General features: G+C 26.2%; 1 protein-coding gene across 1 annotated transcript in view; it reads left to right on the plus strand.

Moving 5' to 3' along the window:
- LOC100204834 (CCR4-NOT transcription complex subunit 10) overlaps window positions 1-14,760 on the plus strand; it is a 40,844-nt gene extending 26,084 nt beyond the window's left edge. The window contains exons 11-16 of the mRNA XM_065819984.1: window positions 3,169-3,264; window positions 5,039-5,152; window positions 7,313-7,446; window positions 13,492-13,604; window positions 13,795-13,870; window positions 14,071-14,760. Coding sequence (XP_065676056.1) covers window positions 3,169-3,264; window positions 5,039-5,152; window positions 7,313-7,446; window positions 13,492-13,604; window positions 13,795-13,870; window positions 14,071-14,396 — 859 coding nt within the window. The 3' untranslated portion in view covers window positions 14,397-14,760. The remainder of the gene's footprint in view (window positions 1-3,168; window positions 3,265-5,038; window positions 5,153-7,312; window positions 7,447-13,491; window positions 13,605-13,794; window positions 13,871-14,070) is intronic.
- The last annotated feature ends 3,168 nt before the right edge of the window (window positions 14,761-17,928 follow it).

Raw genomic sequence — 17,928 nt, forward strand, 5'->3', positions numbered from 1 at the left:
TAAGAAAAGTTGAAAGAATATATTGTTTTGAAAAAATAAACAAAATTGATGAGGAAACATGAAGGATTTGTTTGTTTATTTATTAAAATGATGTGTCATAACAACTATATCCAAAACAGGATATTCGAAGAATGCTGTTACAGAAATCATTAAAAACTTAAGAGAAACTGGCTCCCCTGAAGATAGAAAGAAAAGTGGTAGACCTCCTAAGCTAACAAAAGATGACGATAAATATTTAAAAACCCTATCTTTAAGAAATACAAAAAAAGCATCTACCGAGCTGGCAAAAGACATTAACACAGCAACTCAGAAAAGTGTCAGCTCTTCTTTTATTCGATGGCACCTACTTAAATCGGGATTAAAAGGGTGTGTTGCAATTTGAAAACCATTATTATGGTGTGGCAATAAAGAAAAACAACTTAAATATGCAAAACAACACAAAGATTGGGCCCAGGAAATGTTTAATCGGGTTCTGTACATTGATGAGTCCAAAGTCAAAATTTTTGGAAAGACAGGGCGCCAATATGTTTGAAAAAGAATTGGACGCCTATCAGCTTGAGTGTTTAAACCCTAGTATTAAACACAGAGGAGGCTTTTTACAAGTTTGGGGCTGTTTATTTTCATCTGGAGGAGAGGGGCGACTCACTGGGGAACGTTATGTGGATATCCTAAGGCACCATGCTGTATCATCCGAAATGAGACTAATAGGTCATAATTTTATTCTGCAGCAGAACAATGACTCAAAACATTGTTCTCGAGTCGCAAAAAATTAAATAAATAAAATGGCAAAGAAAGGAGTACTGGAATTGATGACCTGGTCTCCCTAGAGTCCAGTTTTGAATATAATTGAGCATATTTGGGATTACCTCAACAGAAAGAAGGTCGAACATGTATATATAGAAAGATAGATAAATAGAACAGAATTAAAGTTATTTATTTTTTTAAATTTAAATATTTTATATTTTAGTTTTTATTTCAATTGTCCTCCAAAAAATATTTAACTATTACAAATATTTACGATTTATTAAAAACTTTCTTTCTCACTTGCACTATTGTCTAAATCTGATATTGTTACTGTAGCTAGCTACTGTATCTATGTTTGGTTTTCAAACATAAATCTAGCTACAGCACAGGATTTATGTTATGCTACTAAGTATTACTGGCGTCGCTGCAGTTTCCATTCAATTAAATTTAAAACTATTGTAAGCAAGGGTTAAAAACTCACAAAATTCTTTTAATATTTTCAAAATTTTAAATAATTTTGAATTTGATTTAAAAAAAGAGCAAATTATCATATTTCTATTTAAAAGTTAAATTTAGCGTAACGTACTCCTAACTCCTAACTGGTTGTCAGAAAGTTTTTCCGCAGAAGTGATTTGGATATTTATCAATTGAATAAACTGTTTCTTTAAAATGACAGGAAAAGTGTGGTCATTAGACTCATTGGAGGAAAAGGTTTTTGCAAATAGTTCTGCCTTATCACATATCTGTATTGTCAAATGGAATATTAAACTTGTCTTTGTTAATGACATTGTTAAAGATTTTCCAAAATTTTCTAATTAACCTTACTTCTGAGATAAAATAGGAGATTAATTGAGAAACTTTGTCATCATTTAAATTTTTATGAAAAAAATATTAAAATGCAAATTAATAAAAAGAAATGAACAAATACTTCTCTAAAACTTGTTTTAGAATGCTATAATTTATTGTTAAAAAGTAAAGTTTATTTATATCATTATTTTCTAAATACCGTATTAAGAATAAAATTTAATCACTCTGCTTTGTTAAATTTTTTTATAAATTTTCTTTTTAGATGTATTTAAACAATTTGATTGACCATTAATCGTGAAGGTCACTTAGATAAAAGCTTTTGTTTTGTATAAGTTTTATTCACCAAACAAATTATTCTTTTTAACAAAACTCTGTCCCAAAGCAATGTCTGATTATATCTTTGATCAATTCTTTGTCCTACGATAATCAGACAAGCTACAGATTTGATATAAAGCATTTTGCATGAATTTTGATGAATTCAGAACTTAGTTTTTTTTAAATGTTATATGGTTATTTGGAGCATTTTTCCAAATTTTTGGAAAATTTAATGCATATAATTGATTATACTATATTATATGATGAGCTATAATTGATTATACTATATTATATGATGAGATTCTAGTCATTTACTCATGGCCACAAAATTCAAGACCAGGTTTATCCAAATTATTTTCATCATAGTAAATGAAACTGAAACAAAGAAAAAATTCAGTCCAGTGTAAAAAATTTTAGTGACTTGCATAAGTCAGTTGACATTATGAAATACTAAATGGTATACCACCACCCACCATCAAAACAAAAAATGCAAAAAATTTAGTAATTAAACTGTTGTTGAGTTATTTAAGTTGCATTGCTTTCCTATATTTGTTAATTTCTATGTTGTTGTAAGGCTCTTTTTACCTTTTGTGACAATGTGTAATACTTTGGTGACCATGACAATGGTTATAAAGACTACTTGTTAATTATCCAGGAGTATTCAATATCATTGAAGTATTCTGCGTTTGCCTAACTATAATAAAATTATTATCTTACATTTTAATTGATAATAAAAAATTATTATCTTAATTTTAATAAAAAAAAAATTTCTTACTATAAATAATGTTAAACTCAATTAATAGACAAAACCACTAAAGTTGTCACATAATTTTATAACAAGTTAACATAATAATTTTTAATATTTGGTTTTTCGTGAATGGTTATATATTGGTGGTAGAAGTAAAAGCTTATTAAGGTTTTTAATACAAATGCAAGTGTTGTAAATACAAAGATTGTGAAAAAATTAAAACTGTTATTATGGTACTAAGATTTATGAATACAGTACTTTTGATAAACAGGACTTTTCAAAAAGTTTTATTAATTAAAATTATTATTAAAATTTTTTTGTAATATTTAAAGAAGCTGAACAGGTTACTATGCTTTTTAAGTGAGAAAATAATGTTTATTTTATATTACTAAATCTCAATATTAAACAAATATATATCAACAATAAATCTCAAACTTACTTTGTTTGAAGTTTGTCATTATTAGGAAAGCTTGTCATTATTAGTATTATTTTTAATTACATATTAGTCAAAATGTAAAAAAGTAATTTTTAAGTTAATAATATATACTTTATAGAGGAAATGGCTCATTGAAAAAAAATAATCCAGGTCGGCTAAATGTTGAATGTCCGCCTGGAGAACCAGTGCAAACAAAAGAAGCCTACAATCTAAGGTAATGTTAAAAGTTATATATAATTTTTAAATTCAAGTTTTTTTAATTTTATGATATAATTGGAATTCATCAGTATATGAAGAATAATTTTTTTTTTTCAATTTTTTATAATTTCTATTAAGAAAAACTTGCAAGTATGTGTCATTTTAAACAAGCATTAAAAGAAACTAAACAAATTATTGGTTTTTTAAAATTTCCTATTCTTTGATCTTCGCCCATATTTTATACTTGATCACTGTGTTTGTTGTTATTGGATATTGAATGTTGTTGTTTTTTTTTCATTCTTTTTTTAAACATTTTTTTCTTAGAATATTATAATTTTATCTAGTTATTATTTTTTTAACAATAAGTTTTTTATGGTTTCAGATTTCAGTTATGATTTTATATTTCAGAAAATTATGTCCCACCATGTTAAATTATATATTTTGTGCTGGCTTATGGCTATGTTTGTTGTATGTCAAAACAAACATGACTAAGCAAGTTCCTGGTTATGGAAGCTGTGACAGCAATAGTTCCACAATAATTCTTATGAAATTTGTATATTTTCAAATTTTTTAAATACTTTTAAGTAAATAAAGTATTAAACTGTATAATTTTACAAATAATTTAACAATAATTTATTTGCATAGTTTTACATAGCATACATAATTTTTACATAATATCATAATATCACATCAAAAACACTAAATGAATGTTTTTTAGATTTTGTTTTGTTTTTTAGATTTTGATGTAAAATAAGCAATAACAAAAAAAAAATTTAACAACTAAAATCATTATACAACAACAGTTGTGTAACAATTTTAGATTTCAGATTTTTTGCAACAGCAAAGTTGTTGCAAAAATCTGAAAAATTTTTAAATCACATTAAATATTTTTTAAAATATTAATACGGTAAGAGTATAATGCTTTGAATCAAATTTTGTGAGTACACCTATTATTATCAAAGCTATGCTTACTAATAAGTTGTATTTATTCAATAGCCTAAGAGTCAAGGGGAGTTAGTTTCACAATTTAAATTCTCAACAAGTTATCAAATATTTCTGTGAGCCAGCTTTTTCTGCTCCCTTTTGCTCATATTCTGCAAAACATTCACGTTTTGACGTCAATAATGCCTTCAATGATTGGATGCTGGCCACCATGTTATTTATATTCATATTTATATTCATAGTATTTTCCTTATATATTTTGTTTACTTATTTTTTATTTTAATGTTTAAAAAAAACGTTTGCCATTGGCAGAGTCATTGTATATCAATAAGATAGATCAAAACAAAATTTGCTATCATCAACATCTTAAAAAGTATTGAATTTGTTATAATGCAGTTACTATTACATTATTTATAAAACAATAAGAAACCTTCAGGTGTGGTGGTATAAAATATTCAGGTGTAGTAATATAAAATTCCAACATATTACAAAATTAAACCTAAAGTAGTATTTTGTAAAATTTACGGATGACAGTTGAATGTCATTAAGTCTTTGTTGATGTGAATTTAATTTAAAATAATATTTTAGAGGTACTATAAGAATAACACTATAAATGAGTTTACAATGCATCCATCAAATAATGAAATTATAGTTTTCAAAATGAATTAAATTAAAGATCTCAAAAACAAGCAGTTAATAAAATATAAAAATAATAATAATAAATTATAATAATGAAAAAACTATAAATAAACAATAATAAGACAATATAATATATATATATATATATATATATATATATATATATATATATATATATATATATATATATTACAAAATCTTTTTATTAGATCATCCATTTTATGTTGTCATGCATATATTGCTCTTCGTCTTGGTGATTATTACAAAAGTCAAGAGTATTGTCGTCTTTTGTTAAAAATGTCTCATTTAACTGCTCCATTTAAGTAAGTTAAATTTATTTTATTTAGCGTATGTTGTTTAATTTAAGTGTTTATTTTTTATGTACTGTTAAGTTTATTTTTTTAAATTTTTTTGTATTGTTTTGCATGTTGCTTGAATGTTTTCATGCAATGGCAAAATAAGGATTTTAAACACTAATCATGCTGCAGTCATTCAAATGTTATATTTTATTATAAGTATATAAAAAAAGATATAATTCCCACAGTTCTTTGCAACAAAATTTAAAAAGTAATTAATTATTATTATTGAGTATTGTTCAAAGATATAACAGCAAATAAAGAATGGTGGAAGGTGTAAAATATTTAAATAGAATTTTAATTTCTATTATTAGGTAAAAGGTGTTTATAAACTGTATTTTTTTTTTTTCAATTTAAAGTAAATGCATATAAATTTAAGAATTGTTGAAAATTCAAAATATATTAATAGACAAATAAATTGGGATGATTAAAGTTTGAGTTTCTTAATGTCAAACAAACAAGCTGAAGTTTAATCTTTATTTTTTTCTATTTCTATTATTTTCAATTCTCTTGGACTGGCTTGAAGTTGTGCAAAGACACATCTGTTTAAAACATTTAAAACATCTGTTCACATTGTATATCACTAAAATAATTTAAGTTTATTTTCAAATTGAATAGAATCAGAAAGGTTACCTAATTAAATAAATTTCTATATATATATTTGAATCAAGGTCTCATAATAAGCATTCCAAAATGGTCTTTATAATATTTTCTAATTATTCAAGTTACACTTTAAGATTATTAAAGGATTACTCAAATATATATATATATATATATATATATATATATATATATATATATATATATATATATATATATATATATACAGAGAGAGAGAGAGAGAGAGAGAGAGAGAGAGAGAGAGAGAGAGAGAGAGAGAGAGAGAGAGAGAGAGAGAGAGAGAGAGAGGGAGAGAGAGAGAGAGAGAGAGAGAGAATATTTGAGTAATCCCATTGCAATAATCTTAAAGTGTTATTTGAATAATTAGAAAATATTATAAATTTTGAAATGCTTATTATGAGACCTTGATTCAAAAATATATAGAAATTTATTTAATTAGGTAACCTTTCTGATTTGATTAAACATAACAAGTAGGACAAAACTCTAATATATATGAACATCTCCATACTAATAAAAATTGTTTTTTGCAATTTAATGACCAGTGTTTTTTTCTGTTTTGGATTTAACATTTAATAAGTTTGAGTTAAAAGTTATATAAAGTATGTTCATAGAATGGTTAAAATCTGGTATAAATAAACAGATTAATCATATCCAAAAGACACTCTTAAACAATTTTATTTGCAACTTCTTATATTTTTTAAGGTATAATTTGTATAAAATGTATTTTATTTGTATTTTTGCAGATAAAAGTTTGTTTAAATATAATTGCATTTTGTTTATATTATACATTATTTTTTAATCAACCTTATAAGGTTATATAAAATGAAATATTTAATTTTAACTGAAAATAATTTTTTTTATTAAATATTTATTATCTTTGCAATATTTTGTATAATTTTTATTATATTGTATTGAATATTTTTTGTTTGAATTACACTTAAAATTTCTGATTTTTTCTCAGTTATTGTTAAAAATTTGTTGATTTTTGCAAAACATTTATATAGTGTTACTGAAACATTTCTTTAAACCTTAATTATGTTTTAAATGCTATGTTTGCACGGTCTGCACGTTACCAATATATTCTGCCCAGTTTAACCTAGGAATTATTTTCAGAAAAAGAGTTTTTTTTTTCCTGCTGTTAATAGATCTTTAAAATACGCAGATATTGCCTATCCATAGCCAAACATAAATTCAATTTATCTACATAAATTGTTTAAAAAATTTTGTTTTATTTTTTGACTTGATTAGCTTGTTTTAGGTTTTTAGCACACATTTACTTAATTGAATCTCTTATCAAGTTTTAGGTTTTTAGCACACATTTACTTGATTGTTTTAGGTTTTTAGCACACATTTACTTAATTGAATCTCTTATCAAGTTTTAGATTTTTAGCACACATTTACTTAATTGAATCTCTTATCAAGTTTTAGGTTTTTAGCACACATTTACTTAATTGAATCTCTTATCAAGTTTTAGGTTTTTAGCACACATTTACTTGATTGTTTTAGGTTTTTAGCACACATTTACTTAATTGAATCTCTTATCAAGTTGGATAAAGTAACTGAAGCTTTGCAAGAGTTATCACCTGAAAACCTGAAGAAGTTGCAGACATTCGAACAGGACATGCTTTCTATGAAAACTAGTAATTCTTATATTTATTTAATTTTTTACTCTTTTAATTCTTTACTTTTTCAATTGATTTTTTTAATGAACTTTTTTTTATCTGATCTCAGTAGTTGGTTTCACAATTTTTTTTTTTATGGTATTAAAAATGTTAGTTTATATAAAATGAAGTATTATAAAACAAAATAAATTAAATCATAATAAACATAAATTAACATAAATTAAACAAAAAATGTTAAATTATGTGAGTAACTTGTTATAAATTTTTAAATTCAATTATACAGTAGTTGTGCAATGTGGTTGCCTCAAATAAAATTATAATTCGGTTCTTCTATGTAAAGGTTTGAAGTAGATTAAACATTAATACTATGTACAACTAGGTTTGGAGTAGATTAAACATTAATACTATGTACAACTATTTTGGAGTAGACTAAACATTAATACCATGTACAACTAGGTTTGGAATAGATTAAACATTAAGACAAAAAAAAAAAAAAACAGGTTTAAAAATGATAGTTAAATTAGATGGATTTTTTTTGAAAAAATTTTTTTTTTAATTTTAATTTTTTAGTTAAATTTAATTAAAAAAAAACAAACTATTATTTGTATAATAATGATAGTAATAATAGATAGACTAATTTATTTAATTAAAAAATAATGATAGACTAATTTGTTTAATTAAAAAATCTATACTGAAGAAGGTAGTTGGTAAAATGTGAACTGCCAACCAGTAAAATGCAAACTTTTTTTGCGAACCATGATCCTAATGGTTGTTAATGATATATTTTTTATTTTGTATTTGCTGTTAAGTTGTTTATTTTGCTATATATTTTAAGGATTTCAAGCAGAAGCATAAATTTAATTTAATTAAAAAATATATATAAATAAAAAAAATGAATTTAATTTCATTTTGTTTAATTTAAATGAAAGAATTGAAGAGCAAACTTTTTTTTAATATCATAACTGTAGTGGTCATTAAAATATAATGTCATGGTTCGCAAGTTTGCATTTTACTGATTCGCATTTTTTATAATTAATTGTAAAATAGAGTTACTTAAAATAGCTACTTTCTTATAAAGTTCATCAGGTTCTCCCTAAAATAGTGAAGCTAAAAAGTCATTGGATTCTAAAAGAAAAACTAAAAGAAAGCAAAAAACTTGAATGTTTGTGGATAATATAATATTTAAATTTATTTAAAGTTAATAGATTTTAAAAGTTTCACTTTTTCACCAAATTTTTATAAAAACTCTTGATGAAATTTTTTCTTAGGGAGTCAATTACAGATCTGATTCATACAATTACTGATCCGATTTATTTAAATACTGATATGTTTCATTTAGTTACTGATCTAATTCATTCTATCTATCTGGTTCATTTGATTGCTAATCTGGTTCATTCAACATCAAAAAAATTATGGTTAGAATGACATAATTAGTAAAATATTTCTTCTAAATGAATAAAAATTGCTCTTAGAAATCTGTGTGTGCCATTCTACTTTATATTTATATCTACACACAGTGGGGCCATGGTGTTCCAAAAGTCAAAATTATTTTTATTCAATTTTTGTATTAAAAACTACTATTCAATGAACGTAAGGTATTGATTTACATAAAAGCATAAGGATTGTTAATCAAAAAATGTGCCTTCACTAAAATTTTTTAATATTAAGTTGTCCTGAACAATATTTTAGGGGGTCATGCGCTTTTCTAAAAAAGTTTAAAAAACAAAAAAAAATTTTTTTTATTTGTTTTGCCATTTAATGTTAGATAATTTATATTACCACGAATTTGAATTGTAGTTTTAATACATATATTGGCTATCAATTGGAATTGCTGTTTATCTTCTTGAATGTATTTGACTCATTTTATAATCAATCAAGATAATGTGTTTAATGGTTGAAATAATTGCGTTTTTTTTTTGCTAATACTATGCTTATATTTTTTTGGCCATGTTTGGCCACGGTTTTTATTGCTGATATTCACTGAAAAAATATATTTAATGAGTTAAAAACAGTTTTGGTTGCAGATACTTGCAAATGTAGACTATGTAACTAAAACATTACACATGATTTTATACTGTGACAACTGTCAATAAAACATTTTTTTTATATTACTATATATTATTGATTATACAAAAACCCTATATAAATAGGTTGCTTAGATATTGGTAGTAAAATAATCGCCAACTATATTTAACTTATATTATATTAGATTATGCAAAATATATTAAATTATATATATATATATATATATATATATATATATATATATATATATATATATATATATATATATATATATATATATATATATATATATATATATATATATATATATATATATATATATATATATATATATATAGGTTGACTTTTCTATTTTTAGAATAAATAGTAATATAACAATGAAGTACCATTATATATACAACTGCATTAGATCCAATAATATATCTATACAAGATTTATGATCAATTTATGATCAATTATTTGTCAAGTTAGGCTTAGATGATTTTGAAGTTATAAGAAACAAGTTAATTGCATTCTTAAAGAACTTAAAGTCTCGTTGGAATGATGTTAGCTGCAAAGCTGCAGCATTTGAGAAAAAGTATGCAAAATGGTTGGGTTCGGACTTTATACCTTCTGCATATGTTCCACCTGCTACTCCAACAATTGTTACCACTCCTCTTGGTAGGCCTACTTTAAATTTTGAGGAGTCATCTTTGAAATCTAAGTATAGAAAAGTTGCTGAAATGGATCAATACTCAGCTAGCCAACTTTTATTTGCAACTAAAGTCAAATTTGGAAAAAATAATGAGCCTAAAAAAGCCAAATTAGCAGAAAAATTGTTAGTGGATACTATATCCCCATCTTATGTCTACTGATGAAGTTTTGGCCCTTATTTTAGATTGTAATTTGACAAAGGCATCTTATCAACTGATGAAAAACAAAGCTGATGAAAAGGAATGCAATCTCTACCCAGCATATAATAATGTTAGAGTGGTAAAAATCGATGCTATCCTAAAAATATCGGTGTAACTTTTATACTGCTAGTGTTCCACTTCAAGATCTACTGGATCATACTACAACAAGGCTTTTGGAGACACAGACTGGTGTTGTAAATGCAAATGAGTATAATAGAGTAACTCTAATATACAAAGCTAGTTTTGATGGCTCAAATAGGCATAGTATTTATAAACAAACATGTAATGATGATGAGTGTACAAGGAATCTAAAGAGTGAGGAGTCTCTGTTTATTACATGCTTTATGCCTTTAGAGCTCTCATCTATCGTTGATGATAAAAAGATTTTTCTTTTTAGAAATTCTAAACCATCATCTACTTTGTACTGTCAGCCTTTGCAATTTAAATTTGAAGAGGAAACTGCAGACCTTCTTCGTAGTGAGGAATTGACATTAAAAAATGAGATCAAACAGCTAACTAAAACAAGCTATATCCTATTTAATGGTAAGTCAATTACTATGATTGATGGCAAAGCCCATCAATCATAGTAACTGCATTATCAGATGTAACTGACTCATCACAGTGCTGCTCTCTATGTGGTGTTAGTCCTAAAGAAATGAATGATATTGACAAGGTTTATAAAAAATATTTTGTACATAGGTACATGCTTATGTATATATATACACATGTATATGTAAATATATATATATATATATATATATATATATATATATATATATATATATATATATATATATATATATATATATATATATATATATATATATATATACATATGTATATATGTATATATCTATGTAAACTTGTATATATATAAACTCGTAGAAAATGTGTTACTGAAGTTGCACACTCAAAATGGGTTACAATATGGGATTTCAATTCTACATGCATGAATACGAACATTCAAATGCTTAATCCACACTGCTTAAAAAATACCAGTCAAGAAATGTTCATCAAGAATACCAGCTGAGAAGCAACAAATTGAAATGCAAAAGAAAAAAATTCAACTTGCTTTTCAAGAGAAGCTGGGACTGATTGTCGATAGGCCTAAGGCTGGCGGCTCAGGAACATCTAATGATGGCAACACCTCCAGAAGAGCCTTTCAGAATGAACAATTGTTTTCTAAAATCACAGGACTCAATTTTGAACTTATAAAAATGTTCCATGTTGTTCTGACTTGTATTTCATGTGGTTTTGAGCTTGATGCAGATTTATTCAGGGAGTACTGTACACATACAGCTAGGTTTTATGTGGAATGCTATCCATGGTACTATATGCAGCAGATCATTCACAAAATGCTAATTCACGCTCCCAGTGTTGTTGATTACATGACATTACCAATTGGGCTCTTAAGTAAAGAAACTATAGAGGCCCGGAATAAAGATTTTAAAAAGCATTGTGACCATTTTACACACAAGTTTGACCATATCAAATGTAATTCTAATTTATATATTTGGTTGCTATGGATACCTATTTGAGTATAGCATTAACCTATTTACTGCAAATTAATAATTTGCTGTAAATAAGTCAAAAATATGTATAAAATTGCCTGTCACTATAAAAAGCCTGTTGCTATGCATAATAAGGTATCCATACTTGATATCATAATACAATATGCATACCTCGTATTGGTATTCTTACCAAATTTAGCGTATATGACCTAAGTAGGTTAATGCTGCGCCAAAATAGGTATCTATAGCAACCAAATAAAAAATAATACCTTCATAAGAAGCGCAGACCTTGCACTGGTGCTCGTGGCAAACTTAGTATATATAGCACACATAACAAGTCTGCAACTACGAAAAGTAGGTTGTTGCTATGCAAAAATTAGTTATCCATAGCAGCTAAATAAAAAATAACACCTTATTAAGAGGTGCAGACCTTACATTGGTGCTCATGCCAAATTTAGTGTATATGACACAAAAAATCAGCAACTACAAAAAGTAGGTTGTTGCTCTGCAAAAAAATAGGTACCCATAGCAACTAAGTAAAAAATAACGCCTTTATAAGAAGCTCAAACCTTATATTGGTACTCATGCCAAAAATAGTGAATGTAGCACTAATATTAAATTAGTTATTAATTTTGTCTCAAAATTGGCCATTCTGGCCCACTGTGCTACACTTCAATCTATTAGTAAAAAGTTTCTTCTAAATGAATGAATGTCATTAGCGTAGAACTCTTTAGGCTCTAAACCTAAAAAGTGTTTAGGTGCTGTCAGAGTGTCTCCTTATTGTCAAACTTTTCACTGTGATAGCTGTTGCTTTATGATCAAAACTAATCAATAATTTGTTGGCGTTAAGTAAAGCAAGTAGGGTGGATGAGGCAACACTTCCCAGCTAAGCTTCAATAAATAATTAAACCGTCATATTACAAATAAAATTGCCACATTAGTTTTTCAATTTATTGTCATGAAGGAAGCAAACTTCATTGTTCCCCAGGATGTTTTTCAACTCGACAAGCTTCAAGAATTCCCCTTGAAGCTTGTGTGAAAAACTATATTTAAAAAATTATTATAGGATTGCTTTAATTTTAATTATAAAAATATTGAGTTTGACTTTGAGAACAAAAGCCACAAAGCGGTGTACAGTTAAACAGAAATAACTTCATCAAGCAAAGTACATAAGATGTTGTTTCAGTATTTGAATTTTATTGTTATTAATCTTACTCAGTATGTTACTGTTGTAATAATTGTTGAAGTTGTTGTAATAGTTGTAGTAGTTGCTGTTGTAGTAGTAGTAGTAGTAGTAGTAGTAGTAGTAGTAGTAGTAGTAGTAGTAGTAGTAGTAGTAGTAGTAGTAGTAGTAGTAGTAGTAGTAGTAGTAGTAGTAGTAATAGTAGCTGTTGTTGTTGTAGTAGTAGTAGCTGTTGTTGTTGTAGTAGTACTAGTATTAGTAGAAGTAATAGATAGCTTTAGTAAGCTTTTGGTAGTAATTAAGTAATTAGTTTGTAAAATTTTAGACTTCTTAAAACATTTTAAATTTTTTTTCATGACATAACAAAAATGTTGATAGCACTCTGAGGATGTTTGAAATGTTATTCTGCATTCATCTTTTTTTTCTCATAATATTTTTTAACATTATTTAGATGAAATATTTCCGAAAAACTTAATGGAAGCTCAGGCAGCAATGATGATTAATGTGGCAAGTGCTTATTGTATGAGGTCTGACTATGACAGATGCAAACATGTCTTAAAACAGGTAATAAAGAGGTTTGTTACTGCTACAACTGCAAACTTAAAAAAAATTCGAAATAAAACTTTATAATTTACAATATAAATTTTATAATAATACAATATTTATTCAAGTTGAAGTAATTAACATAACGATTCATTGTTTTAAGTTTCTATTTTATTATGGCACTTTGATTTTTTTTCAAATTTGTTTTCAGGTGGTGTCAATGCCTATATCTAGGTGGATAATGACGCACGCTATTCTACTGTCAGTTTTCTGTGAACTTCAAATGGGTTTGTTCACTTTACTATTAGATTATTAAATCACAATTTTCCACTTTAAACTTTATGTGGTTATTTCATTAAAAATTTTTTGTTCAATTGTTAAAAGTAGTACTTGATTCTTGGGAAGTTAGTCGTTAATAAGTTTTTTTAGGTAAATAAATCGTTAATTGATGTTTACCTTATGACATTTTGATGTTGTTTTTTTTTAGGACAAGTTTCTGCAGCTTTAAATCTTTTAAAACGTAACGAAGTGTTTCCATCAAGTCGTCTTGTTGATCGTGTAGAAGCTTCCAGATTGTATGCTAATTTTCAAAATCCAGTTATTCCTCAAATAAATAGTTCAGAACTAAATCATAGACGTCTCCATTCTACTGGCAGTGGTTTACCTCCCGGAATTAGTAATAATGGGTTTACCAGTGGTTTTACTTCTGGGAACTATAATGGATCTGTTGTAGGTGGTTTGGCCTCAACAGTTGCGTTTCCAATGTCTACTGAATCATCTTTTTCGTCGCAGCAGCGTACTCAGGCCACTTGAACATTTTAACAGGACTGCTCTTTGGATGACTTGAACTTATATAGCTTTATTGTTGATGCTCCGTGTTGTTTCATAAAATTTCTTTCCTTGAGTGATTACAAATGTTATGTAATAACATGTGCAATGATCAAATGATTGCCATTATGATTGCTAATGATTAAAATGCATTGCAAATGATTGCTAACCATTGAATATAATGTAATAGAACGTTATTTAATTTCCGATGTTTATACTTGCAAAAGCAATGTTAAGTCTGAATTATTCTATCTTTGTGATTGTGTTTTGGAAAAAGACAAGACAATATTAAATAATCTTTCTAAACTGAAAATATAACTACATGAACAACTGAAGATTTCATCAAAAATAATGTATTTGTAATTTATTGAGTTTTTGTTATTCAACCCTCCAGTTCTGCTACAAATTTTAAGCATCAGCTCTAACCCAATAAGCGACATTGATAAGGAAGGAGGCAAGAACTTCCTGGTTAAATGGTGAATCTCGGAGCAGAAAAAGCATTTCCTTTTAAAAATACTTCTTTGCGTAGCGATTTTCATTAGACTTAAAGCACTATTTTGATTTTTGGTTTAATTAAAGACTCCGATGGAAACCTTTTGATCTTTTTCACATTGTTTATTAGTTAAATTCAGCGTTGCGTAGTCTATGGACGGTAGACCCAAAAAGTTTTTCCTAATAAGAGTCACGTGAAAATTGAAATGAAAACCACAATATTTTTTATTTGAAAGGGGTTGTTGACTATAGAAAGTCTAAACAAATATTTAAAAAATAACCTTTAAATGGCTAAAACAGACTCTTTTAAAATCATTTTTCGATTAAACTTTATGCAAAATTAAAAGAAAAATTATTTAAAAGTGTATTTAATGACTATCAAACACCATGATTATCTTAAACAGATAAAAATGACATAATAAAGTCAAATTTTTGCATTTAGCTCAATAAAAATTGTTTATTTCAACAGTAAATTTAAATGACATAACTGAAAATGTTTATACTTATTTTCAGTTTGGAAACCTTTTTGTATATCAGCTTTCCATAGTCAAAGACTTGCTCAACTAAAAGAAAATTAAGAAATTCGACAATTTAACGAAACCGCATTATGAATAGAGTGAAAAGTCGAGATTGTTTGACAATGACTGGTTCAAGATCATTCTCCCAGTTAAAACATGAAATAAATAAAATCCGACATTTTATTTTTAAATGTAGAAAATTTTAAATCATAATACCTATTATAGTCATACGAAAATACAAAAATTGAAACTTTATATTATTTAGTATTGCAAGAAAGAAAAGGAAGGATCGCCAAGAAAAAAAAGAAGGATACCCAGAAAAAATTTGGTGGTAAAAGTTCTAAAACCGCAGATATTGATCCGAGGTGTAATTTTTGTTTAGCTAAAGGTAAATAAGGATTGCCTCATTTTGCAATCCAACAACGCTTAGGTATTAAACGTATAATTTATAACTTTATATATTTGTATAACTTGATTCATAAAAAATAATTTTTAGACACATTTATTATTGTAGAATAAACGTCTATTATTAAAATCCCTGCATCAGGATATCAAGGTGTTAAAATTGCGTAATTATTTTGCTGTTAGAGAAAAAAATCTTAAGAGCTTCTTCTCCTTAAAAAATTTCAAAATCTTTATCAATCTCTTAAATCTTTAAATCCCTTTTGAATGTAAAATTGTTTAAAACTTTGTTCACCAGTCTCCATAATTTAAAGTACTTGTAAATATTTACGAACAAAAGACGTTTCGCGTTATTGGAGGAGCATGAGTTAAAATACAAAAAAAAATCCGGATAGTTCAACACTACAATGACTATTTAGTTATATATGATATTGGATAATAAATCTAGTAAATAAACGTTTTTCTTTATAAAAAACGTTGTTCTTTTCTTAAAAATATGAATACTACAGCATTTTTTAAAAATTATGCTTTAAACAAACGTAGTCTAACTCAGTTATATTTCTCATTTACCCATAGTCATTTAAACTATGCAAATATTGATTGGTGTAATGCCAATAAATCTAAACTATAGCTTCTTTATCATCAACAAAAGTATGTTGCTAGTATTGTTAACTCTAAAGATTTACACCTGCCAAGGAGTACTCAAGCTTATACAAGCTTCTTTTATTTGAAATGACAGTCTTAATATATATCAGCTCAATTTTTTAATGCATATTCTGTGTTATAAGTCAAAATGTTAAACTAACTCCTGTCCAGTTTCTTTCCGTAATTTATATTGATTGAAAGATAAAAATGAATACAATTTAAAAAAACAATAATTTAATTTGGTAACCATTTTTTAAAAACTAATTTTGAAAAATCAAGCATTTTATTATGTGGAGCTTCTCATTGGAATAATATAGTTTTGAAATATTTTTTCTCTCGAATAGACTTAGTTTAAATTTTATTTTAAAACCGAAATGTGAAAAAAAAAAAAAGAATTAAAAAAAAATGATTTTCTGAAATGTGAAAAAAAAAAGAATAAAAAAAAACGATTTTCTGAAATGTGAAAAAAAAAAGAAAAAAAAATGGATTGTGTTTAATGATAAGCTACAAAAAAATTTAAAATCTTTTGTAGAATGTTTGAAGTTACAAGACTTGAAAGAAATGAAAAACTTCAACCTTAGGGTAGGATATGCATTAAAATAAATTTAGGTATAATTTTCAATCTTCTATGGTAGAAAATTATATAATAAACAATCATTTGTCATACAATTATCTACTTTAATTAATGTTAATATTAACAAATTAAATAATTAAATTATATTTTATATTACTTTATCATATCAAATGATTTTAATTATTTGATATGATAAAATTACTTAAAAATAAATAATTAAAAGAAATTAGATTATACCTTTAATTAAAGGTATAATTTTTTAACTTAGAAGGTAAAAAGTTCCATCTTGCTAAGTTTATACCTACCCTAAAATTTACTATAAAGAGCCGACGACAAACAAGGCTGACGACACCAGCGAGTAAGAAGGAGGGGGGGAAAGGATGGCAGGCGTGGGGAGCTGGGGGAACTGTCCTATTTACTTTATTTTCAAATAACCTTTTTCTTTTTTTTTCAAGAAATTTCTATATATAGCGGACTTTTTTCAGAAATTGATAATTATGCCCCTACACTTTAAAATCCGTGTCGTCGACCCTGCTCAAAAGAAATTTCTTTTTTTTTAGAGTATAAAGTTAGTTTCTTTGGAACAAGACTTAATCAAGACTTTGAGATAATTATCAAAGTTTTGAAGGCCTGCTTTATTTATTTGATAGTCGAATATGACATTATTTTAACGCCAAAGTTTCGTATTCTGTTCAACCATATATCAAAATACTTTAATAAAAATAAAATGGAAGTTTATTCAGGATAAAGTGTTTACTACTTCTTTAATACTGCATCATGAAGCCGATAGGAGCATTCTTATATTAATTCAAATAAGAAAGTAGTTTAGGGCAATAAACTAGTATAATGGAAAGCATTTTGTTCTTGGTCTTGGTAATGAAGATCT

Source organism: Hydra vulgaris, chromosome 15 (genome assembly GCF_038396675.1).
Source record: "Hydra vulgaris chromosome 15, alternate assembly HydraT2T_AEP".
NCBI lineage: Eukaryota > Metazoa > Cnidaria > Hydrozoa > Anthoathecata > Hydridae > Hydra > Hydra vulgaris.